At 36.6% G+C, this 23583-nt stretch overlaps 7 protein-coding genes across 9 annotated transcripts; 5 read left to right on the top strand and 2 right to left on the bottom strand.

Moving 5' to 3' along the window:
• On the bottom strand, positions 230–1841 carry LOC108661899 (eukaryotic translation initiation factor 3 subunit G-like). Its single transcript, XM_018120877.1, has 2 exons — positions 1496–1841; positions 230–778 (listed from the first exon to the last, which is right to left on the bottom strand). The coding sequence occupies exons 1-2, from the start codon at positions 1839–1841 to the stop codon at positions 246–248; spliced, it is 879 nt and encodes a 292-aa protein (XP_017976366.1). The 3' UTR covers positions 230–245.
• Positions 2411–4750, top strand: LOC18597695 (mannose-1-phosphate guanylyltransferase 1). Of its 3 annotated transcripts, none has more exons than XM_007026861.2 (5): positions 2411–2595; positions 2778–2917; positions 3232–3294; positions 3395–3634; positions 3724–4750. In XM_007026861.2, exons 2-5 carry the CDS (start codon positions 2807–2809, stop codon positions 4393–4395), a joined length of 1086 nt encoding a protein of 361 aa, XP_007026923.2. In that variant the 5' UTR covers positions 2411–2595; positions 2778–2806; the 3' UTR covers positions 4396–4750. The 3 variants fall into 3 exon arrangements, with proteins under 3 accessions (XP_007026923.2, XP_007026922.2, XP_017977017.1); XM_007026860.2 differs by having other exon boundaries at positions 2412–2509; XM_018121528.1 differs by having other exon boundaries at positions 2414–2684.
• LOC18597694 (CASP-like protein 5B2) lies at positions 5451–8589 on the bottom strand. The gene is made up of 3 exons (XM_007026859.2): positions 8054–8589; positions 6394–6526; positions 5451–5866 (listed from the first exon to the last, which is right to left on the bottom strand). The coding sequence occupies exons 1-3, from the start codon at positions 8182–8184 to the stop codon at positions 5666–5668; spliced, it is 465 nt and encodes a 154-aa protein (XP_007026921.1). The 5' UTR covers positions 8185–8589; the 3' UTR covers positions 5451–5665.
• LOC108662265 (aldo-keto reductase family 4 member C8-like) lies at positions 9258–11334 on the top strand. The gene is made up of 7 exons (XM_018121530.1): positions 9258–9646; positions 9745–9795; positions 9976–10052; positions 10147–10234; positions 10352–10627; positions 10772–11020; positions 11124–11334. Exons 1-7 carry the CDS (start codon positions 9524–9526, stop codon positions 11208–11210), a joined length of 951 nt encoding a protein of 316 aa, XP_017977019.1. The 5' UTR covers positions 9258–9523; the 3' UTR covers positions 11211–11334.
• On the top strand, positions 14505–16631 carry LOC108662266 (aldo-keto reductase family 4 member C8-like). Its single transcript, XM_018121531.1, has 7 exons — positions 14505–14892; positions 14990–15040; positions 15207–15283; positions 15373–15460; positions 15578–15853; positions 15998–16246; positions 16350–16631. The coding sequence occupies exons 1-7, from the start codon at positions 14773–14775 to the stop codon at positions 16434–16436; spliced, it is 948 nt and encodes a 315-aa protein (XP_017977020.1). The 5' UTR covers positions 14505–14772; the 3' UTR covers positions 16437–16631.
• Positions 17917–20480, top strand: LOC18597693 (aldo-keto reductase family 4 member C9). The gene is made up of 8 exons (XM_018121743.1): positions 17917–18026; positions 18129–18290; positions 18520–18570; positions 18753–18829; positions 19003–19090; positions 19205–19480; positions 19737–19985; positions 20098–20480. Exons 2-8 carry the CDS (start codon positions 18162–18164, stop codon positions 20182–20184), a joined length of 957 nt encoding a protein of 318 aa, XP_017977232.1. The 5' UTR covers positions 17917–18026; positions 18129–18161; the 3' UTR covers positions 20185–20480.
• On the top strand, positions 20872–23223 carry LOC108662286 (aldo-keto reductase family 4 member C9-like). The gene is made up of 7 exons (XM_018121742.1): positions 20872–21101; positions 21424–21474; positions 21580–21656; positions 21761–21848; positions 22007–22282; positions 22450–22698; positions 22876–23223. The coding sequence occupies exons 1-7, from the start codon at positions 20877–20879 to the stop codon at positions 22960–22962; spliced, it is 1053 nt and encodes a 350-aa protein (XP_017977231.1). The 5' UTR covers positions 20872–20876; the 3' UTR covers positions 22963–23223.

The following is a 23583-nucleotide window of genomic DNA, read 5'->3' as shown; positions in this document are numbered from 1 at the left end:
AGGTACAAACAATTAGATCTGCTGATACCCACAATCACACACTACCGATTCAGCAACAAAAGGGATTCAAGAACATTTTAGTAAATCAACATATTAGACCAAAGCCAAAGCCCAAAGGGATTCAAGCAAGCAAAAAAAATTTTACTTAGTACTATTTAGATGAAACAGCTTTCATGTTCATACTTAGAATTGCTGTCCCAATATCTAAACTTATATAGACCTTCCCTTGTAAGGAACATGTACATCTATTTTCTTGGCAAGGACCATTCAACATTGAGGATCAGATTGTCATATCCATATCCATCGAGCTTGTTAATGGCTCTCTGTGCATCTTCCTTGTTAACGAAATTGACAAAAGCAAAACCTCTGTTCAAATTAGGCTTATGATCACGGGGAACGTAGACATCAGCTATTTGTCCAAATAGGCAGAAAAGCTCACGTACGTCGCTCTCTTGAGCATACCGTGAGAGATTGCTAACTCTGACGGTGTACTTTTCATTCCTGCGCCTCACATCTGTGCCAATTCCCTTTTTGGCACCATCTCTCATACCTGGAGGAACATAAGTGCTGCTGTTGGCTTTAGAAGAAGTTGCAGCACCGTATGCTGAAGAAAGCCTTTTATAATTCCGTAGTTCACTTTGTGGTGCAAGATCCTTGTAAGGACACCTTAAAGTCAAGTGGTCACCCTTTTGGACACGAGTCTTACACACCAAGGAACTATTTCCTCTCTTTCCCAGTTGCTTCAAAGCATCTTCCCTGGCTTTAGTTTCTTCTACTTCTGTTGATAATTCAAGTATTGAAAAAGGCAACCATTAGCAGAGAGGAATTTTAAACATCAAACAAGAAGAAACTTAAAAATCCAGTATCAATATTTAGTTCTGCTAACTGTTCTTTGTCATGTTTTTCAAAGAAAATTTACTAATTAGATAAACTTTAATTCTACTGGTAGATTGCAAACCCTGGCAAGGAATCAATTCATGGTCAGGTCAGCTTAACTGGGAATCAAAGGTCATAACTCTTTATCCTCAGATAAGAGAAATGTGGTAGACACAATGCAAATCTAAAACCCAAAAATCTTTGCCCGTTTTCCCCTCTAAACCTCCAAAACTCAATAGAAGTAGGCCCTCCGTGACTAGTCATTGCTTTGATCGTTTCCCCTTATATGTTAAGGCTTTCTTAACACCAAGAAGCAGGGTTTAGTAGTAAGCCAAGAAAGGGTAGCATGTACATGAATTAGCAAAGAAGCATTGAACAACTCGTGATTAGAGAATTTTGTTGATAAATATAAGGACAAGAATAGAATCTTGAGAGCAAACAAGAAAATGAACAAGATAACGTGTTCATCCAAAAAAAATGGAAAAGAACCCCCCAATGCAACACATTTGAATCAACAAATAAACTGAAAAGTCTCTCCTTTCTTGACAGTAAAACCTTAAAGTTAATAAAAGCAATAGAAAGAATAACAAGAACAAGAAAAAGTTGCAACCTTTGACACTAGACGGCCTTTGAAGAAAAATCTCCTCAGTAGAAACCGTAGTGAGTCTGCTACTAGCTTCGTCGTACACTGCATCACCAAACTTTGGCCATGACCTTCTCTGAATGGCTCGCTTACTCGTCTTGGTACAAACCTTGCGAACCTGATAGGTGGATGTGACCTTAACCATGTCACCAGCTTCATTGAACTTGTACTCTATGACTTTCTTTATCCCATTCTCGTCAGGGCCAATGACTTGGCGTGGAGGGAGATGGGGCAAGGCACGTTCCTCCTCGTTGTCTTCAGCTTCGACCTGATCAGCCCAAGAGAGCTTCTTTGAGTTCGGGGTTTCTTCATCTTTAGTCATGGTTGACACTAACAGGTTGAGAGGTTTGTAATGTTAGTTAAAGGGTTTTACGTTGGAAGGATTGCAAGAAAATATTCTGGTGGAATGTTAGGGGACCCTTTGTGTCATTTACATAGCAGCCATGGTTTTTCTAAGTATTCCTACCAGGAAAGAACAACCTTTCTTTCTGTTCCTTTGGCCATGTATAAGGGTAACAGGGCACATGAAGAAAATAGTAAATGAAACTATATTCAAATTGCATGTAGGTCTATGCCACTTCTTTTTTTCTTTAAAATTTCCATAGAAAAATTACATTCCATACTTACTTTTCATTTTTGTCATATTATTATGTGAATTAAATAATCCCATAGTTATAACTATTATGTCCAAAACAATTATCCACTCTAATTGAATTTAATAAACTATAATTGGATATTAAAGGGGTATGAATTCAAATAATAATTTAAAATTTTAATCTTATCAAATAATGAAATTTTTAATTGAGAGTAAAATTAAATTAAGAAATAACTTTATTAACACTAGAGTAGCCCACATGGCCTCAGGTGACAAGGGCCTTATAAATTCATCAAAGAACCAAAGCCTTGCTGGAGGCCGACGCAGAGTCCCATGACAGCATTACTGGCATCCAGGATCTTTCAGATTTGTTCAGAGTTCAAACCCCCGCAAAGGTCACTGTCACAGCTCTTACAACTAAACTCTGGCCAACCCCGGTTCTGCCATTGATCTAATTGGAAAACAAACATTAACTTTCTGTGTATGTCCGACTCAAGCTCCCCACTTTTTTAGTGTCTCGGCCACCTTAGACCCATCAATCTATGATCAAGTTTTTTTCCCTTTTTTTATGTATGATTTATGGGATTGGTTGAGTAACCGAAGTACTCCCTAAAAGGTTTCACTGTTTGAGATAATCTGTATTATGGGTCTGATGTTTTACAGGAAATAGAGATTTTTGGTGGGTTATCAGAATGAAAGCACTAATTCTCGTTGGAGGGTTTGGAACCCGCTTGAGACCGTTGACTCTTAGCGTGCCAAAGCCTCTGGTGGATTTTGCTAATAAACCTATGATACTGCATCAGGTTTTCTTATTTTCTTCTGTTTTTTCCCCTGCTGTCTTTAGTTTACTTATTGTTTGTTGTTGGTCTGATCCTTATTGATCTGAAATTTTTGTAGATTTTTTAATGATGGGTAATCCTGCAAAATAGAGTTAAGCTTTGTCAAGGCAGGGATTTGTTTGAAAGATATATTTGATGATTCTATAGCCTAATCTCCAGAAAGCTATAACATGGTTATTGAAAGATGACCAACTTCTATGCTAACAAAGTATGAAGCTTTATGTTGATGTGTTAAAAATGTGAATCATTCCTAGTTTCTTTGTTTCTTTTAATACCAGATTGAAGCTCTGAAAGCTATTGGAGTTACTGAAGTTGTTCTGGCCATCAATTACCAACCAGAGGTAACTAGAAAGGACCCTTTTCTGACTGAAAATTTCATGCTGGTAACTGTGTTATCGACTTTTTCCTGAATTAAGTTGTTCATACTAATTTATTTTGCAGATTATGTTGAATTTCCTGAAAGAATTTGAGAAAAAGCTTGACATTAAAATCACCTGCTCACAAGAGACTGAACCACTTGGCACTGCAGGTCCTCTAGCTCTGGCTAGAGACAAGTTGATTGATGGTTCTGGTGAGCCATTCTTTGTCCTCAATAGTGATGTTATAAGCGAGTATCCACTAAAAGAAATGATTGATTTTCACAAGGGTCATGGAGGAGAAGCTTCAATTATGGTGACAAAGGTAAAGTGGAAACTGGATTTCACATTCTTGTTCTTAGTCAAGGACTAAACCATTTTGCCTTACTAAAAGGATCTTACTTTTGTTTGAAGGTGGATGAGCCATCAAAATATGGTGTTGTGGTTATGGAAGAGACTACAGGCAAAGTTGAAAAGTTTGTTGAGAAACCAAAGATATTTGTAGGTAACAAAATCAATGCTGGAATCTACTTGTTGAACCCATCTGTTCTTGACCGAATTGAACTGCGACCCACCTCAATTGAGAAAGAGGTCTTCCCAATGATTGCGGGAGAGAATAAGCTTTATGCTATGGTGCTACCTGGGTTCTGGATGGACATAGGACAACCAAAGGATTATATTACCGGCCTGAGATTATACCTTGATTCTTTGCGTAAAAAATCCTCTGCGGAATTGGAAGCTGGATCTAACATTGTTGGAAATGTTTTGGTAGACAAGAGTGCTGTAATTGGTCAAGGGTGTCTCATAGGACCTGACGTAGCCATTGGTCCTGGATGCATCATTGAGTCTGGGGTTAGGCTGTCACGCTGTACCATAATGCGTGGAGTTCGCATCAAGAAGCATGCTTGCATCTCCAGTAGCATTATTGGCTGGCATTCCACTGTTGGAAGGTGGGCTCGGGTGGAAAACATGACAATCTTAGGAGAAGATGTTCATCTTGGAGATGAAGTTTACAGCAATGGAGGTGTTGTCCTGCCTCACAAGGAGATAAAGTCTAGCATTTTGAAGCCAGAAATTGTCATGTGATCACAATGGGGAACTTGGAATCAGCATTTTGAGAGTTTAACACTGCAATTTGGTTGTCTACCTTGCCCCTTTTTCTGCTTTTCTTTCTTGTTTATTAGGTAAAACTCCAGTTGGAATAAGTTCGAGGGGTGAGTGGCTGATTGGCTTGTAGACTCAGGGAGAGCAGTAGGCATTTTGCTAATGGAGGACAGATGCAGAGGCAACCTCACGGATTTGTGAAGGACAAGCCTCATTTTTTTTGGAATGCCATTGACCAAAACTCAAGAAAAAGGGAAAATGGAGACAACAAATACATGACATTGTATACACTTAAGCTATATATTGATTAAGTTAATTGCATTTTTAATCTTTTATATTGTTGTGGAGTGCCTGTGTCTCTCTCTCAGAATGATACTCTTCGGACAGATTTTGTGCATTCTCTAGATGCCACATTTGGCATTTGGGTTGGGACTTGGGACCTTCTGTCATATAACTGATTGTTATAAGCCTAAACCATGTTTTCTTCAGGATGATCAACGGCCCTGGAAAAGGTATTTCAAGATGAAATCTAAACCACCAAATTCATACTTTTGAAACATATTCCATTGGTAAGTTGTAAAGGATAAGTCGATTTTATACTAAAGTGTGATTAAATACTTAAATGTTAACATCATTTTTAATATGTAAGACATCTTTTGTAAGATAAAATCATGAGTTCCAATAGATGAAAACGAACAACATAGACTGTGACAGGCTTTGAAAATACTAATAATGTATAGCTGAGGATACTGAGCTGTGTTAAAGTGGAAGAAAATGTGAAACACTTTTTGTGAGACAAGTGTGAGACCTGACGAGTCAGAAAGAACAATATTTTACAAGCTGGAGTGGATCATGACACTAGTACCTGTCTCTTGTTCAGACAAAACACCATTCCACATTATACAGAATGTCTGTTGGGAGATGTAAGAAAAGAAAGGTCACATGCCTTTCAATTCAAGACCTTATTTAAGATCCCAAAAACACGACCCAAGCCAACATGGGGTCCACATGAATTTGATAATATTGTTTGTTAATGGTTGAGAACAAGTAATATTTGAATGAAATTGATTACTAAAACAAAAATCCTTAATGTGCATAAGCAAAACTTTTCCAGTTCTCCAAAATTGTCAAAAATTAAGGCATAGGGAAGAAAAAGAAAAAGAAGCATTTACATGTCAAATAGGAGATACTATTATGTGCGTGTATGTTCATTGTTGAGCATGGGTTTGGGAACCGCCGGGCCCTTGGCCCTTCAGAAAGAGGCTAAGATCCAGAACATGACATGAGATGACATTGCAATCAGAACCCATGTGATGAATGCCAAAATTATAGATATTTCATATCGCCTGCAGGGTAAATGAGCTTGAGCCCTGCAGAAGTCCAAGTCTCTTGCATACAGGACTATAACCCCTGCTGATGAACATGCAGCTGCCAGTGATAACATAGCTGTAACCTGCACGTTCAAGGAGGATTAGCCTGGCGATATACAATTTCAGCTGAAGAGTATCAAGGATAAAAAAGATTCACAAATGTTAAGCTTCATGTAGGAAAAAACTGATAGAAAACTAAGCAGACAGAACTCCGAAGATCCAAATGGCAATTACTAGCATCGCTTCAAAAAAATTATAGCAAAATGCATGGAGAGTTCAGAAACAGAGTATGAAGACAGCGATAAGATTTGTATTCTATTGTCATTCAGAAATGGTAACAGGTGCTCATAAAACTAGCAATGTAGCATATGGAAAGGCTGTATTTGATAGAATAAGAACTACTTTACAGGGTCATGTAAACCACTTATGGAATCACAAACAGCCTGAATATAAAGAAATCTGAGGAAGAAAGTGAAAACTGATGTGAAAAATGACAAATACTGCAAGTAGCAAGCAATTTAAGGTCGAAAACCTGATTTACATCAATGTCCATGCATACATTTAGTGACTAAATGAGATTACAGAGGATTTTTAGAGAAAGGTTTCATACCCAATCACCTACAACAAATAAGCTCACTAGAACCGGGTTCTGAAGATCTCTCTTTCTCCTCAAAGCATAAACATCAAGACATGCAAGTCCAAAGCTCCATAGCAGTTGAAGCCCCATAGATGCAATCAAATAGCTGAAACAAAGAACAAAATAAACATCAAAAACTGCACTAATGAGAATTATTACAGTGCATTTCTATTCCTGCCCACCCCACCCAACCTAACCAACTTTTTCTCCTTTCCCAGGGATATGGTACAGCGAAAAATTAGAACAGCACCTGTAAGATCCACAACCACTTTACTTCAGAAATGGCACTATGGAAGATAAGCAAAGATGCTATTTTATACCTAGACAAAAGAGCTGTGTCTTTAGCATTTTCACAAAAGAAAAACAAATTCCGTGAGACTTCAAAAAAGACCAAAGAAGCAAATTCCATCGAAGTTGCATGTTTAAAAGATCACAAATGTATAATAGAAGACTCACAAAGAGGTTACATAGTTTCAGACAAATATGCACTCGAATTTATTCCAACCTATTTTATAACTGTGTCTTGAATTTGATTAAGACAAATGAATGGCTCCATTACAGACTGCTATCACTCTAAGCAGACAAAAAACATAAAACAAGTGACTTAGGAAACTGCCATCACCACATGACATATAGTAGCAGAAAGGCTCCATAGAACTCTGTTCAGTTTTCCAACTGTTACGCCTAACACAAACACTCAGTTCCAAACAAGATTTGCTATTACAAGAACAAAAATATACTTTAAACAACCAGTCCCCGTATACTGCACCTCCAACATGTATATACTTATAGCTAGGTCCATTGTGGCAATAACATTAAAGTAGTAGATGATTCCTTCTGCCTAACCAAGTAATTAACAGATGCTAATTTGTACAACTTCATACAGCTTAAAATCCAATTTTTAGAGATTCATTAGGCTAAACGACTAGGTCAGAGAATATCTCATCCAACTGCTGTTACAAATTGAAGTTAGCAAATTCCTATGCCTTTCATTTAATAATAGAAAAGCTGGAAAAAAAAACTCAAATTTCCTCATTAAACCCTCTTAGGTCAGATCTTCTCAACAAGCATATGACAAATCATGCCATAAAAGCTCTGGACCAAAATTGAGCTGAAGCCTAAACTTAAAACTCAAATGGTAATCTTTATTTTCCTACTCCTCATGCACACCGCCAAAATGTACTTAAACATGTTCCAATAAATTCAAACCAGATCAGTAGAGTAGCAAAAACTGCTGCACAACTCATATAACTATAACTGAATAAATTTGCAGTACTACATACCACCTTTTAACTATGCAAAGAGGTAATAATCCACATGCCTAGAAATCAGGTCAACTTCACCTTTCACTTTACCTATTCTTTCTACCAGTAAGGAAATTATCTTTCGCCCATAGTTTTGCCTAAAAAATTCAGCTCCCGAGCTAACTAATCAATGTTTACTAAGACCAGTTCGATTCAAAAACATCATTTTCAACTAAAATTTGGTTAATGATTCAACCTCACAATACTCAAAAATGGCAATAAATAAGAATATTAAATTTATAATATACCCCAAAACAAAACAAAAAAAGCCCACCAAATCTAAAAATGTAAAACTAAGAACAGGAAAAAAAAAGGGAAAACAAAAGTACCAGAAAGCGGTGTAGGTAGAGAAATCAGAGGTAGAGACCATGACTCCAATGGAAGCAGCAGCAAATGCACATTGGGCTATCCTTAGGGTTAACCCACTCACTGTTCCCGGACTCCCTATCAACTCCTTCATCCTCTTTCTTCAAGCTAAAGGGCCCCCACTATCCCCCAGAACCAAAGGGCCCTTCCTTCAAAAAAAGAAAAAAGACAAGACACCCAGAATCTTAAAGCGCTTCCATTAATGGGTACTCAAATCAGAGTCCAAATCAGCTTCTTTCTGGTTCCATTGTTTCATGTAAAAGGAAAATCTATAAATGAAGTGGGGATTTTGGAGATTCGGAGTTTGGACCACCCTGCTATATATAGAAGCGTAGGATTTAAGGAATACCCTGAAATTATGATTAGCTTAGCAGATCATAATTTAAAAAATTATGGTGATATTGATGGTTTGATTTGATGAAGGACGTAAGAGAGAGAGAGAGAGAGAGAGAGAGGTGTTTAGTTTCGTGGGTTGAAGGCTTGAAAGAAAGTGACTGACAGTACACTACGTGGNAAAGTACCTTATCAGTTTCTATTTGTGCGATTGGCTCATCTAGTTCTACATGGTCACCAGGTTCTGCCCCCAAATCACAAAATATATGAATTAGAGTTTTAATAAGCATCTATCCAAGAATCCTAAATCATTATTCCAAACAAAATATAATTTCAGGAGGAAAAAAGGGCCAAGTAAGCTCAACAATAACCAGTTGAACAACATACGCTTCAAAAAATTTGCTAGAGTGCCATCAGTGACGGATTCCCCCATGAAAGGAACAACAGCATCAACAAGTTCACCTTCATAGCCAAGAAAGAGCATTTGTGTTTAGGATCAGAACTTATCAATTTTTTTTTTAAAAAAAATTAAAAATTAATAGTGGCTATCATCATTTTTTTAATTTTATTTCTATAAACGACATATTTAAAACATAAAATTACAAATTATTCAATCTATTTATTCATTTGTCCTAGCTTAATTACATGGTGGCAGTGAAGAAAAGGGTACCTAATTAAAGGGAGCTAAGCTAAGCTTAGAGTCTTAAAATAATGTACCAAAATTTAGAGATAGAAGGGAGTATTCGGTCGGTGCCGTCGATTTAATTTTAAAATTTTAAAAAATGAATTAATCGAATTATATTAAAAAATAATTTAAATTGGCCGATTTTTCAATCTATATAATATATTTAAAAACGATATTTTTAATGATCGATATTTTCAATTCATTCGGTTGTAAATTTTTAGAATCGAAAATTAGTCAAAATTACCGAACAAATCGTCTCTTTGAATCGATTGATGTCGAAACCGAAAAAATAAAACTGAATTAACTGAATTCAATCGATTTCGATCAGTTGTTTCGGTTTAAACCGATTAATCGATTCGCAGTTGTGAAGTGCTGTGTTTTCGTCATCCTCGGTTCTCAACGTTCTGTGGAAGAAATGGCAGATGATATCAGATTCTTTGAACTGAACACAGGAGCTAAGATCCCTTCTGTTGGATTAGGCACTTACGGTGCCAAACAACATGGTGTTATCCAAAACACTGTCACCACTGCCATCAAGGTAACTGTTTTCATCTCTCTCTCTCTCTCTATGGGTGATTTTTCTTTGGGATTTCAATCGATTTTCATTTGGGTTTACTGTTCTTTTTGTTGATTCAGGTTGGGTATCGGCACATTGATTGCGCTTCACTGTACGGCAATGAAAAGGAGGTGATGGTTTTACAGAATCCAGGATTTCTGCTACTTTCTTTTGATATTAGTATTGATTGAATTCTTTTTTTTTTTTGGATATTTTTGTTTTCCAAATTGAATTGGATAACACCATCTCTTTATTGATAGATTTATGAAAACAATTCTTTGCCTAACATATGTATTTTCTGGTTGATCCAGATTGGTTCTGCTCTAAAGAAATTGTTCAATGAAGGTATAGTGAGGCGTGAAGACTTATGGATTACCTCCAAACTCTGGTTTGTTTGTTTGTTTGTTTCTTTTTCTTTTAACTCAGTTTTAGGCCCATTTTTTTAACTTTCCCTATCTAATCTATATTACATTAAACTTCAGGTGTAGTGATCACTTGCCTGAAGATGTACCAAAGGCATTGAATAAAACTCTGCAAGATTTGCAACTTGACTATGTGGATCTCTATCTAGTAAGTGTAACACATTAGGCTGCTTTGGTTTACTGCATTGAGAAATATATATGATTCATCTGCTTTAAAAATGGTTGTATGGTTGTGTTGTTGCTAATTTGTGATGGAATTTTGAAGATACATTGGCCAGTCAGTTTAAAAAAGGGATCAATTGTTGTTACGCCTGAAAGCTTTACACAACCTGACATACCTGGTACGTGGAGAGCAATGGAGGCACTCTATGATTCTGGTAAGGCTCGGGCTATTGGAGTGAGTAACTTCTCTTCAAAGAAGCTTGGAGATCTGTTGGAAGTGGCACGTATAACTCCTGCTGTCAATCAAGTGGAAATTCACCCTGTATGGCAGCAGCCAAAGCTGCACGAATATTGTCAATCCAAGGGAGTTCACTTGACGGTGAGTTTGTAGATTGAAAGCAAAAAAACCAGCATATTCATCTTGGGGGCTGTGCAGTTGATCACTTATGTTTTGAGTTAGTTTTATCAGTCTTTCCGAACCAAACCTTTTTACACAATAGCTCATCTTGTTCTTTGATCCCAGGGATATTCTCCATTGGGTTCCCAAGCTGGAGAAAATGTCAGGAAGAAGGTCCTGGACAATCCGGTTGTTAAAATGGTGGCAGAGGAACTAGGGAAATCTCCAGCACAAGTGGCTCTTCGCTGGGGACTGCAAATGGGTCATAGCATACTTCCTAAGAGCATAAGTGAGGCAAGGCTGAAGGAAAACATTGATGTCTTTAACTGGTCTATACCTGAAGATATGATTGCCCAGCTTTCTCAAATTCAACAGGCAAGTAACAGTTTCATCTGAACAATCTTTTGATCAAGCATTCTGTTTTTTCAATGATTGCATCATCTTAGTATCGGGTGCAACTATGCTGTTCTAAATGCAGGAGAGGCTAGGAAGAGCCGAACATTTTGTGCATGATAGTTATGGTGTATATAGGACTGTTGAAGAGCTTTGGGATGGTGAAGTCTGAGCAGACATATGTTCGGAAGTTGTTCCCCTTTAATTTAAACATAATAGACAATGCTTCTATGTTGTTTCCCTGTTGCCTCCTGATTTGCAATAGATATGCTTGTTACAGGCTCGGTTCATTTCAAGTTCAGGTCATTGCAATAGAGCAGCAGTCGCTCAATCAAAAGAGCCACACCATTTTCTTTTAATCTCATAACCCATTTTTCTCATTAATTAGGCAAGGCAGGGAACTGTTATTGGTAAATATTAGTATAATCATTTCAAAGGCAATAATGACTATACAGACTCTGAAAGGAAACAAGAGTGTAGCAGTCTGTAACAGGCGCTCGGGAGAGTTTGCACCAAATATTTCTGACATAAACAGTCTCTGAACAAGTGTCAATCCAATCACAAGCTTTCAGCTCACATGCAAGCAAGGCATCATCAACCAAGTAAAAGTTAAAAAGAAAAAAAACAGCGAAAAGACATCACAGTGAAACCGTTGAAGTAAGAATTCTGTTGTAAGTGCTGGTTTCGTCTGCTATCTTTATCTGTCTAGTTTTGCAATAGTTGCAAGAGAATTGGCAGATGAAATCAGGTTCTTTAACTGAACACAGTCATTAAATACGATTCTTCAGCTTCGTACTTCACAGTTAATGAAACAAGAACCAACCTCCTAAAGGAAACGCCATTCAAGAGTCAAATCTAAGGCCTGCCAAATTGTTACTGCAGTGTTGGCAAAGCCCATTTGCCATTGAGTTAGGTACTCTCTAGATATATTGAGGATATCAACTTTACCAACCTGATTTTTAAATAAACCAACATGATTTAGAAGTTTTGAAGTCCTTAACAGATAACAAAACCATTTGTTAATCAAAGAATCGCATTTGAAGAACCACTCTCCATATTCATCATAGATGGTGCATACATGATAAATCCTTCACAAATGGTAAGAAACTCGATATGGTTAGAGTCTGCACTACTTATTGATGATCATATAGTAACCCATAGATATTAATTAAGTTTTCTTGATACGTGCAGAATCATCCACATTAAATTTAATACTCGAAAATCGTCCTCATTAAATTTGGAAGTACCCTGGAAGTAAGTATTAAGTACGATCAGTGACAAAGTCATCTAAGATGAAAATAACTTGAGTCCTTTTCACTTTAAAACCACTATGCACTAGCTAATGAAATGGGGTATTAACCTTTCCAGAGCTCAACAAAAGAAGAGTGAGGTGACAAAGAAAAAGCAGACGTAAGACCTGACGACTTTGCAGGCCATCCTACTCAAACAATCTATAATTGACGAAGTGCAAGAGCCAAACGTAAGGTCCAGATGCAAGAATACATTGGCCCGCAGCAGCGCCTCATTCAATCGTGAACTTCCACTAATGATTCCATTTTCCTTACATTGCAAAATTTTAGAACTTGGCTTCAGAGCATTCAACGTGACAAAGAAAAAGGCCAAGGGGAAAAATTCAAAGCTTGGGGTGACTAGTTAAATGGATTTCCTTGTCCTAACTTAAAATCAGTAATCTTCTTCCATAAATTCCTATCAATTATCAACTAGTTAATGATTTCATAACAGTCTTATCCCGTCATATTATATTTTTATTAAACATATCAATATAGATATTTAATATTATAATATAATTAATTAAATTTATTTATATAATTATTGATATTGTATATTTACATTATCTATAACAAATATAAAATTTTACATAAAGAAAATTAAAAAATAATTATATTATATATATCAAATTTTATATATATAATAATCAAAAAATTAAAAATTAAAAGTGACGACCATCTTTTTTAAAAATTTTGTTTTTGTAAACGACATATTTAAAATATAAAATCACGAATTATCAAATTTATTTGTAATTTTCAAAAATATGATATTTTTCAAGGTGATAATATTTATCAAAATTCGAGACCCTAATGTTATATGGAGAAAGTGGGTGTTGGACTTCTTCTTTGTGGACAAAGGATCATCTTGTATTACAGGCATTATGGCCTACTCTATACATGGACTAAGGGGCCCGAAATTTAGTTGTATCATTTGTTAACATTTCTTTACCTTTTCTAAATAATGTCTCTTTATTCATTTGTCCTAGCTTAATTACGTGGTGGCAGTGAAGAAAAGGGTACCTAATTAAAGGGAGCTAAGCTAAGCTTAGAGTCTTAAAATAATGTACCAAAATTTAGAGATAGATGAGAGTATTTGGTCAGTTCGATCAATTTAATTTTAAATTTTTAAAAATTGAATTAATTGAAATCTATTAAAAAATAATTTAAATTGATCAAATTTTCAATTTATATAATATATTTAAAAAAAGATCTTTTTAATGATTGATATTAATCTATTCGGTTGTAAATTTCTTATTTAGAAATTAGTCAAAATAATGGAACAAATTGTCTCTTTTAATTGATTAATATCGAAATCGAAAAAATAAAACTATATTAATTAAATTCAATTGATTTCAATCAATTATTTCGGTTTATACCGATTAATGCTCACCCCTAGTTAAAAGGCATGGTTAAGTGCAAAAAAGCAAAGCTTTGTAAGCGGGTGCACATATCACAATTGTTCCCTTCTCATTAAGTTATGTACAAGTTTAATTTAAGAATATTGAGGGCCTATAGGCATCATTAATGAGGATGGCCAAGGAATGTAGAGGAAAATCAAGCATAAAGTAAAAGGGTTTTAAGGAATTAAGGCACCTAATTCTCATCCATAAGGCTGTCTTATTCCACCTTTAAGCACTAGAGACTTTTCATCTTAAACGTTTTCATAACAATCTTCTTAATCTCTTATAAAATCATGCAACCATTTACCTTTATCATTTTCTAAAACATTATGCTAGAATATTTATACTATAATACTTTCAAACAAATATTCATAAGTATGACAAATTTACTTCTAAAATGAGCATATAGTCATGTGACATTATATATTTAGATTACCACTATGACATTAAAGATCCTTAAGTTGCATTTTTATAATTGAAATTTACATACTTCAAATTAAGGATTACACTATTTTATATTTCAAATTGAAATTTTCCAAAGAATAAAAAAAAATTTCCCTTTAATTTTAATATAGTTCAAATACTCAAATAATCCTTGTATTCGTGTATTCGTGCATTTTCATCAATTTAATTTATATATTCAAAATTTAATTAGTTAATCTCTCAATTTTAAAAATTAAAACAATTTAATCCCTCTACTTTATTGGTTAATATTTGTCATAGAGGTGACTTCTTCCTTGTTGGACTGGCAAACCCAAGAAAGCAAATAAAGCAACAATTGGAACTCAGACCTTGGAAGAAATCATCAAAATTTCCATATTTAAACATGAAAAGTACAAATCTTGTACAAAATTGAATCAAAACTATGAAAGGAAAGAAATCTGCCACTTGGCTATGGTTTCCACTATGAATGCTAACACCTAACAAACAACTAACAAACCAACACTTTCCTGGCAAGTGCCAAAACAAAGCACTGTTAAACGTTTCGCAGTTGTGAAGGTCTGTGTTTTCGTCATCCTCGGTTCTCAACATTCTTTGAAAGAGAATGGCAGATGATATCAGATTCTTTGAACTGAACACAGGAGCTAAGATCCCTTCTGTTGGATTAGGCACTTACGGTGCCAAACATGGTGTTATCCAAAACACTGTCATCACTGCCATCAAGGTAAACGTTTTCATCTCTTTCTCTCTCTCTGGGTGATTTTTCTTTGGGATTTTCAATCGATTTTCATTTGGGTTTACTGATCTTTTTGTTGATTCAGGTTGGGTATCGGCACATTGATTGCGCTTCACTGTACGGCAATGAAAAGGAGGTGATGGTTTTACAGAATCCAGGATTTCTGCTACTTTCTTTTGATATTAGAATTGATTGATATTTTTTTTTTTTTGATATTTTTGTTTTCCAAATTGAATTGGGTAATGCCATCTCTTTATTGATACAATTCTTTGTCTAACATATGTATTTTCTGGTTGATCCAGATTGGTTCTGCTCTGAAGAAATTGTTTAATGAAGGTATAGTGAGGCGTGAAGACTTATGGATTACCTCCAAACTCTGGTTTGTTCGTTTCTTTCTTTTTCTTTTAACTCAGTTTTAGTCCATTTTTTTAACTTTCCCTATCTAATCTATATTACATTGAACTTCAGGTGTAGTGATCACTTGCCTGAAGATGTACCAAAGGCATTGAATAAAACTCTGCAAGATTTGCAACTTGACTATGTGGATCTTTATCTAGTAAGTGTAACACATTAGGCTGCTTTGGTTTACTGCATTGAGAAATATATATGAATCATCTGCTTTGAAAATGGTTGTATGGTTGTGTTGTTGCTAATTTGTAATGGAATTTTGAAGATACATTGGCCAGTCAGTTTAAAAAAGGGATCAATTGTTGTTAAGCCTGAAAGCTTTACGCAACCTGACATTCCTGGTACGTGGAGAGCAATGGAGGCACTCAATGATTCTGGCAAGGCTCGGGCTATTGGAGTGAGTAACTTCTCTTCAAAGAAGCTTGGAGATCTGTTGGAAGTGGCACGTATAACTCCTGCTGTCAATCAAGTGGAAATTCACCCTGCATGGCAGCAGCCAAAGCTGCACGAATATTGTCAATCCAAGGGAGTTCACTTGACGGTGAGTTTGTAGATTGAAAGCAATAAAACCGGCGTATTCATCTTGGGGGCTGTGCAGTTGATCACTTATGTTTTGAGTTAGTTTTATCAGTCTTTCCGAACCACACCTTTTTACACAATAGCCCATCTTGTTGTTTGATCTCAGGGATATTCTCCATTGGGTTCCCAAGCTGGAGAAAATGTCAGGAAGAAGGTCCTGGACAATCCGGTTGTTAAAATGGTGGCAGAGGAACTAGGGAAATCTCCAGCACAAGTGGCTCTTCGCTGGGGACTGCAAATGGGTCATAGCGTAGTTCCTAAGAGCATAAGTGAGGCAAGGCTGAAGGAAAACATTGATGTTTTTGACTGGTCTATACCTGAAGATTTGATTGCCCAGCTTTCTCAAATTCAACAGGCAAGTAACAGTTTCATCTGAACAATCTTTTGTTCAAGCATTCTGTTTTTTCAATGATTGCATCATCTTAGAATCGGGTACAACTATGTTGTTCTAAATGCAGGAGAGGCTAGCAAGAGCCGAACATTTTGTGCATGATACTTACGGTGTATATAGGACTGTTGAAGAGCTTTGGGATGGTGAAGTCTGAGCAGACATATGTTCGGAAAGTGGTTATGTTCTACCTGCATATGTGTAACTTTTTATAACTTTCTTCAAACTAAATGGTACATTATTTGCCACAGATATGCTGATTGACAATGTATTTATGTCTTGGAAGGTGGAGAAGAATTTTTCCCCTTTAATTTAAACATAATAGACAATGCTTCTATGTTGTTTCCCTGTTGTTGCCTGATTTGCAATAGATATGCTTGTTACAGGTTCGGTTCATTTCAAGTTCAGGTCATTGCAGTAGAGCAGCAGTCGCTCAATCAAAAGAGCCACGCCATTTTCTTTTAATCTCATAACCCATTTTTCTCATTAATTAGGTAAAACAGGGAACTGTTCTTGAAAAATATTAGTATAATCATTTCAAAGGCACTAATGACTAAACAGACTCTGAAAGGAAACAAGACCGTAGCAGCATATAACAGGCGCTCGGGGGAGTTTGCACCAAATTTTTCTGACATAAACAGTCTCTGAACAAGTGTCAATCAAATCACAAGCTTTCAGCTCGCATGCAAGCAAGGCATCATCAACCAAGTAAAAGTTAAAAAGAAAAAAACAGCAAAAAGACATCACAGTGAAACCGTTGAAGTAAGAATCCTGTAGTAAGTGCTGGTTTTGTCTGCTATCTTTATCTGTCCAGTTTTGCAATAGTTGCAAGAGAATTGGCAAGATGAAATCAGGTTCTTTGAACTAAACAGAGTCATTAAATACGATTCTTCAGCTTCGTACTTCACAGTTAATGAAACAAGAACCAACCTCCTAAAGGAAACTCCATTCAAGAGTCAAATCTAAGGTCTGCCAAATTGGTACTGCGGTTTCACTCCAGCTTTAGCAAAGCCCATTTGCCATTGAGTTAGGTACTCTGTAGATATATTGAGGACATCAACTTTACCAACCTGATTTTTAAATAAACCAACATGATTTAGAAGTATTGAAGTCCTTAACAGATAACAAAACCATTTGTTAATCAAAGAATCGCATTTGAAGAATCACTCTCAATATTCAGCATAGATGTTGCATACATGATAAATCCTTCACAAATGGTAAGAAACTCGATATGGTTAGAGTCTGCACTACTTATTGATGATCATATAGATATAAGTTTTTTCGATACGTGCAGAATCATCCACATTAAATTTAATACGCGTAAAATCGTCCACGTTAAATTTGGAAGTACCCTGGAAGTAAGTAAAAGTATGATCAGTGACAAAGTCATCTAAGATGGAAATGACTTGCGGCCCTTTTTACTTTAAAACCAGTATGCACTAGCTAATGAAAAGTGGTATTAACCTTTCTAAAGTTCAACAAAAGAAGAGTCGGGTTAAAAGAAAAAGCAGACGTAAGACCTGACGACTTTGCAGGCCATCCTAGTCAAACAATCTATAAACGACAAGTGCAAGAGCCGAACGTAAGGTCCAGAAGCAAGAATAGATTGGCCCGCAGCAGAGCCTCATTCAATGATAAACTTCCACTAATGATTCTATTTTCCTAATCTTGAAAATTTTAGAACTTGGCTTCAGAGCACTCAACGTGACAAAGGAAAAGGAGGCAGGGGAAAAATCCACAGCTTGGGGTGAGTAGTCACACTTGTATGAAGCGACCATATTTATGTTTTTTAACTCCTCCATGTTTTAATGCTTTGGCTGTTCTCTTTGGCTACTGTCTCTCTATAAAGAAAAAGACTCCCGTCAATTTGTCAGTAGTCTCTATGAACAAAATGGCCGAGGCAATTCGATACTTTGAGCTGAACACTGGAGCTAAGATTCCCTCTGTTGGACTGGGAACATGGCAGGCTGCACCTGGTGTTGTTGGCAATGCTGTTGCTGCTGCAATCAAGGTATTTTTCACAATTATCACCTATATGTGTGTGTGTATATATATATATATTTTTTTTTATATATATAATACAGTCTTTTCTGGATAATTTTCTTGGAACTGGAGCTGTTCACAGCTCTCTTCAAAAAATCCCAAGTAGCTAACAAATCCTGATTAAATATAAAAGTAAAGTTATTGTGAAAATTTTGGGAAATTGAGGAGTGACTGCTTATCGCTCTGTGTTAATGCAGCTTGGTTATCGGCATATTGATTGTGCTGAAGCCTATGGGAACCAAAAAGAGGTAATGTCTTTGTTTTTTGCAAGTTCTTCCCTGGAATGAATATTCATTTTCTGAGCAAATTTGCATCGAACTACATTCTATTCCTGCTGAATTTATATTCGGCTTGCCTTTATGCCTTGATTTTGATGAATGATGAAAATATGAAACAAAATTTACTCATTGCCATAGTTTGATTTATGTAGATTGGTTCTGTTCTGAAGAAGCTGTTTGATGATGGTGTTGTGAAGCGTGATGATCTTTGGATCACCTCCAAACTCTGGTTTTCTCTCAATTTCAAAATCCTTTCAAGTGTTTACATATATCATATATGAAATTTTCCATTTCAAAATTGAATTTCGAGTGTATAACTAAAAATCTGTTTAGATTGCATTAGTTTTTGTCAGAGTTTGTTAACTTTGTGGAGTTAAGGATGTGAATTACAACTTTCTGCAGGTGCAATAGCCATGCACCAGAAGTTGTACCAGAGGCATTAAATAATACCTTGCAAGACTTGCAGCTAGACTACCTAGATCTCTATCTAGTATGTAGAAATGTTAACACAACCATGTTTCTTCCATTTTGGCCTTACTAACATAAGCCAATTTTGTTCATGATTTCTTAATGAGTGACAACCTTGATTGTTTAATGTTTGAAGATTCATTGGCCTGCCAGCATGAAAAAGGGAGCAGTCGGCTTTAAGCCTGAGAACCTAACCCAACCTGACATACCCAGTACATGGAGAGCAATGGAGGCACTCTATGACTCTGGCAAGGCTCGAGCTATAGGAGTAAGCAATTTCTCTTCAAAGAAGCTTGGAGATCTGTTGGAGGTAGCTCGTGTTAGTCCCGCTGTACTTCAAGTGGAAAGCCATCCTGTCTGGCAGCAGCCTAAGCTACATGAATTCTGTAAATCCAACGGAGTTCATATAACTGTGAGTATGCGCACATATTGTACAAGTGCAACCAACAAATTGTGAGGTTTGAATTGACATTGATAGTGATAATGCCTGCGACTACTAGATAAGTTCACCTATCTGTAGAAACTTAACATTCACATAGGTGAAAAGCTATTAAGGAGGTTCATGATATATCATTGTGATGTAGTATGTGTTATTTTCTAATGGTCTTCAAACACCCATCCGTTCTTATGGAATAACCAATTAAGAATATTAATTGTCATTGTTTCAGGGGTATTCACCATTGGGTTCCCCAGGCACAGGGACCATCAAGACGCAGGTCCTCAAGAATCCAGTTCTGAATATGGTTGCAGAGAAATTGGGCAGGTCCCCTGCTCAGGTTGCCCTCCGTTGGGGGCTGCAAATGGGTCACAGTGTATTGCCTAAGAGTACAAATGAAGTGAGGATCAGAGAAAACTTTGATGTTTTTGATTGGTCTATACCTGAAGACTTGTTTGTCAAGCTTTCTGAAATTGAGCAGGCAAGTTGCTTAATCCCCATTTTTACATGGCTGGTTTATTGTAGCTTATGATCTAAATATGAGGGCTTTAGGTCTAGTTCAGATTATTGATTTCTTCTTTTATGCCTTCCAGGAGAGGCTGGTCAGAGGCACTGGATTCGTGCATGAAACATACGGGGCATTCAGGACCATCGAAGAACTCTGGGATGGTGAGATCTGAACACACACCAGTGTTCGAGAGCCTAAGCAAGCTTACTCTTTACAGACGTATTTTCCCCCACAAAGTTTGTTTTTAAATGTCTAAGAAGAAATTCCCGTAGCACTTGTAAAGCAGATTCATGGTGCTGCTAAAGTTTAATATAAGTGAAGGAAGCATACTACTTCTTGGATGTAATTTTCTGATACTTATGGTGAACTACAACCTGATGGCACATGTCTTCCATTGTAACAATTTAAAGACCCATTTTTGGAAAAAAAAAAAAAAAGGTATGCAAGATCATTTGATTATGCTGATCATCTAATTTAACAACAAATGATCAGTGCAAGAGTCAAATAGATGTCACAGAAGCAAGCCTAGGTTGGCCGCCACCAGTCCTAAACACTCTTCCATCAAGGGTCGTGTAACTTTCAAGTACATTGACAAAGATTGGGTGAGTTCAACTTTGAATCTTGGTCGTATAAAGCCATCAGAGCAAAATTTTTAAAAGATATTGGACAATCGAATATGAGCAAAATAATTTGATCCTGAAACTGTTAAGGTAATAGTATTGTTACGTTACTTAATCAGCAGACATTGAAAGAAAAAAACAGAAGGAAAAGGAGGAGGAGATAAATACGAAGCCTTATGGTGACAGGTCACAACTTTCACGTGCATGAAGGGACCGCGATTTTTAGCAAATTGTCACTCATGAAATGAATGAAGCAAAGATTCTGGCTTATCTCTATTGGTCTCTTTTGGCTGCTGTCTCCCCTCCGTATAAAAAAGACTCCCATTGGTCGCAACACTCTGTGGCAAAAATGGCTCAGGCAATTAGATATTTTGAGCTCAACACTGGGGCTAAGATTCCCTCAGTTGGTCTAGGAACATGGCAGGCTGCTCCTGGCGTCGTTGGCGATGCCGTCGCCACTGCTATTAAGGTAGTATTTTCTCCTCTCTGGATGGTGTCTTCTCTTATGTTTTTGGTCAACTTGGTTTTAGATACTCCAGCTTTCTTGGAGCAGGAGGTGCTGTGGGTGCTTCTTGTTCTGCACCTCTATTAACATATTAAAATGTTATAGGGGATTTGACTTTTGAGCCAATATTTAGATAATTATGAAGTTCATTAAAAACACCATTAAAATTTGACCAATGGTTTTAGCTAATCAAATGCTAATTAACTAAATAAAATGGTAGAAAACAATTTGTGAAAAGTTTTGGGAATTTTGAGGAGTGACTGTTAGTTGCTATGTGTTAATGCAGCTTGGGTACAGGCATATTGATTGTGCTCAAGTCTATGGCAACGAGAAAGAGGTAATTCCATGAAACTGAATTCATAGTTTATCTGTTGTCATCTTCAGTGATTGAAGTTAAGTTTTGATGATTCTTACTTTATGTTAATCTGGTTTTTTTATGCAGATTGGTTCTGTTCTGAAGAAGCTGTTTGAAGATGGTGTGGTGAAGCGTGAAGATCTTTGGATCACCTCCAAACTCTGGTTTGTCTCAATTTCCAGCATCCTTTGGGTAGTTCATTTGGTTTATTCAGTGTTTCAAGTAGTCTTGAAGACTTAGCAGAATGAATTTATTGTATTTCCTTCAGGAACACTAATCATGCACCAGAAGATGTACAAGAGGCATTGAATTCTACATTGGAAGACTTACATCTGAACTATCTAGATCTCTATCTAGTAAGTAACTTTCTGCTTTACACATGAAATTTCATAGTTTTGCTGTTGAGTCAAACTGATAGAATGCTAGAAGAAGATAACGAAGCTTGGCAACTAGCCTATGGACATATGAAAGCTTTGTATGTTTTCTTACTATGGTGTTGCTTAAACATTTGAAGATTCACTGGCCCGTCAGCATGAAAAAGGGAGCAGTCGGCTTTAATGGTGAGGACCTAACCCAACCTGACATACCAGCTACGTGGAGAGCGATGGAGGCACTCTATGATTCTGGCAAGGCTCGAGCCATTGGAGTAAGCAATTTCTCTACGAAGAAGCTCGGAGATCTGTTCGAGGTGGCTCGGGTTCCTCCTGCTGTAGTCCAAGTGGAATGCCATCCTGTGTGGCAGCAGCCTAAGCTCCATGCATTATGTAAATCTAAGGGAATTCATTTAACTGTGAGTTATGAATATTCAATTATTGATTTAACACTTTAAAGCAACCAACTCTAACTGAAGTTTTATGTTGTAATACAAATTCACCTTTCTTAAGGTTCTCACAGGTGATCAAAAAACCATTTTGAGTAATAGCCTATCAACAAAATTACTCGTCATTGTTTTTTCAGGGGTTTTCACCATTGGGTTCCCCAGGCACAGGAACCGTCCAGATTGAGGTCCTGAAGGACCCAGTTCTGAATATGGTTGCAGAGAAACTGGGCAAGTCTCCTGCTCAGATTGCTCTCCGTTGGGGGCTGCAGATGGGCCACAGTGTTTTGCCCAAGAGTACAAATGAAGTGAGGATCAGACAAAATTTCGATGTTTTTGATTTCTCCATACCAGAAGACCTGTTTGTCAAGTTTTCTGAGATTGAGCAGGCAAGTTAAACTTTCCCTACTTTTCAGTTATTGGTCTGATGCTCCTCTCTCAATCCCTTCCCCGATGCATCCATTGGCATTTTAGTTCCGCCTACGATAAAATATGACCAGGTTCATGGACTATGCTTTGCTTTAGTTCCAGTTCAGATTACTGATTTCATGGTTCATGTCTTCCAGGAGAGGCTGATCAAAGCCACTGTATTCGCACACGAAACATTCGGTGCATATAGGACCGTTGAAGAACTATGGGACGGTGAGGTCTGAAGAAAATGACAAGCAGATTCCTGCTGCTGGCCTGCTTAACTATACTAGTACTAAAATAAGTGAAGGAGCTACTTGCAGTATGTGATCTTGGTTGTAGTTTCTCTAGGCTCCAATCAACAGCTCCATGGCATTTTCCAATGTAGCAACGTTATTTACTCACCAAAGATGAATGTAAAAAACTGTGTTCCAGTCCAAAACAAGAGTCAGAGCTGTAGAAAAAGGGTAATTAATTTTCTTACGAAAACTTGGATGATTGGATCATGGATGTCGTCACCCTCATTGGACCACGGGCTAGTTGCCGACCTCAAGTCATTTTCCAACCCAACTGTGTCACTGAGCTACTCGTGAGTCAGGACCAAGCAGGCTAAACATCCTAACCAACGATTCTATTATTAGAACAATTTTTTTCAAGGCGTAATATTTTAAAAAAATTTAATTATTTTTTATTATTTTATATTTATATAATATTAATATAATTTTACGTGATATTACGTGTAAAAATATCATAACATTATATTATCATGTAACATCAAAATGACATTTCATCATTGATTGTAATATTTTAATATGTTATTTTATAATTAATAATTAATTAAAATATTTTTTATTATTTTATGTTTA

This window comes from Theobroma cacao, chromosome 5 (genome assembly GCF_000208745.1).
Source record: "Theobroma cacao cultivar B97-61/B2 chromosome 5, Criollo_cocoa_genome_V2, whole genome shotgun sequence".
Classification (NCBI taxonomy): Eukaryota; Viridiplantae; Streptophyta; class Magnoliopsida; order Malvales; family Malvaceae; genus Theobroma; species Theobroma cacao.
Note: the sequence above shows the minus strand (reverse complement) of the source record. Positions and strands in the feature narration are given on the sequence as shown.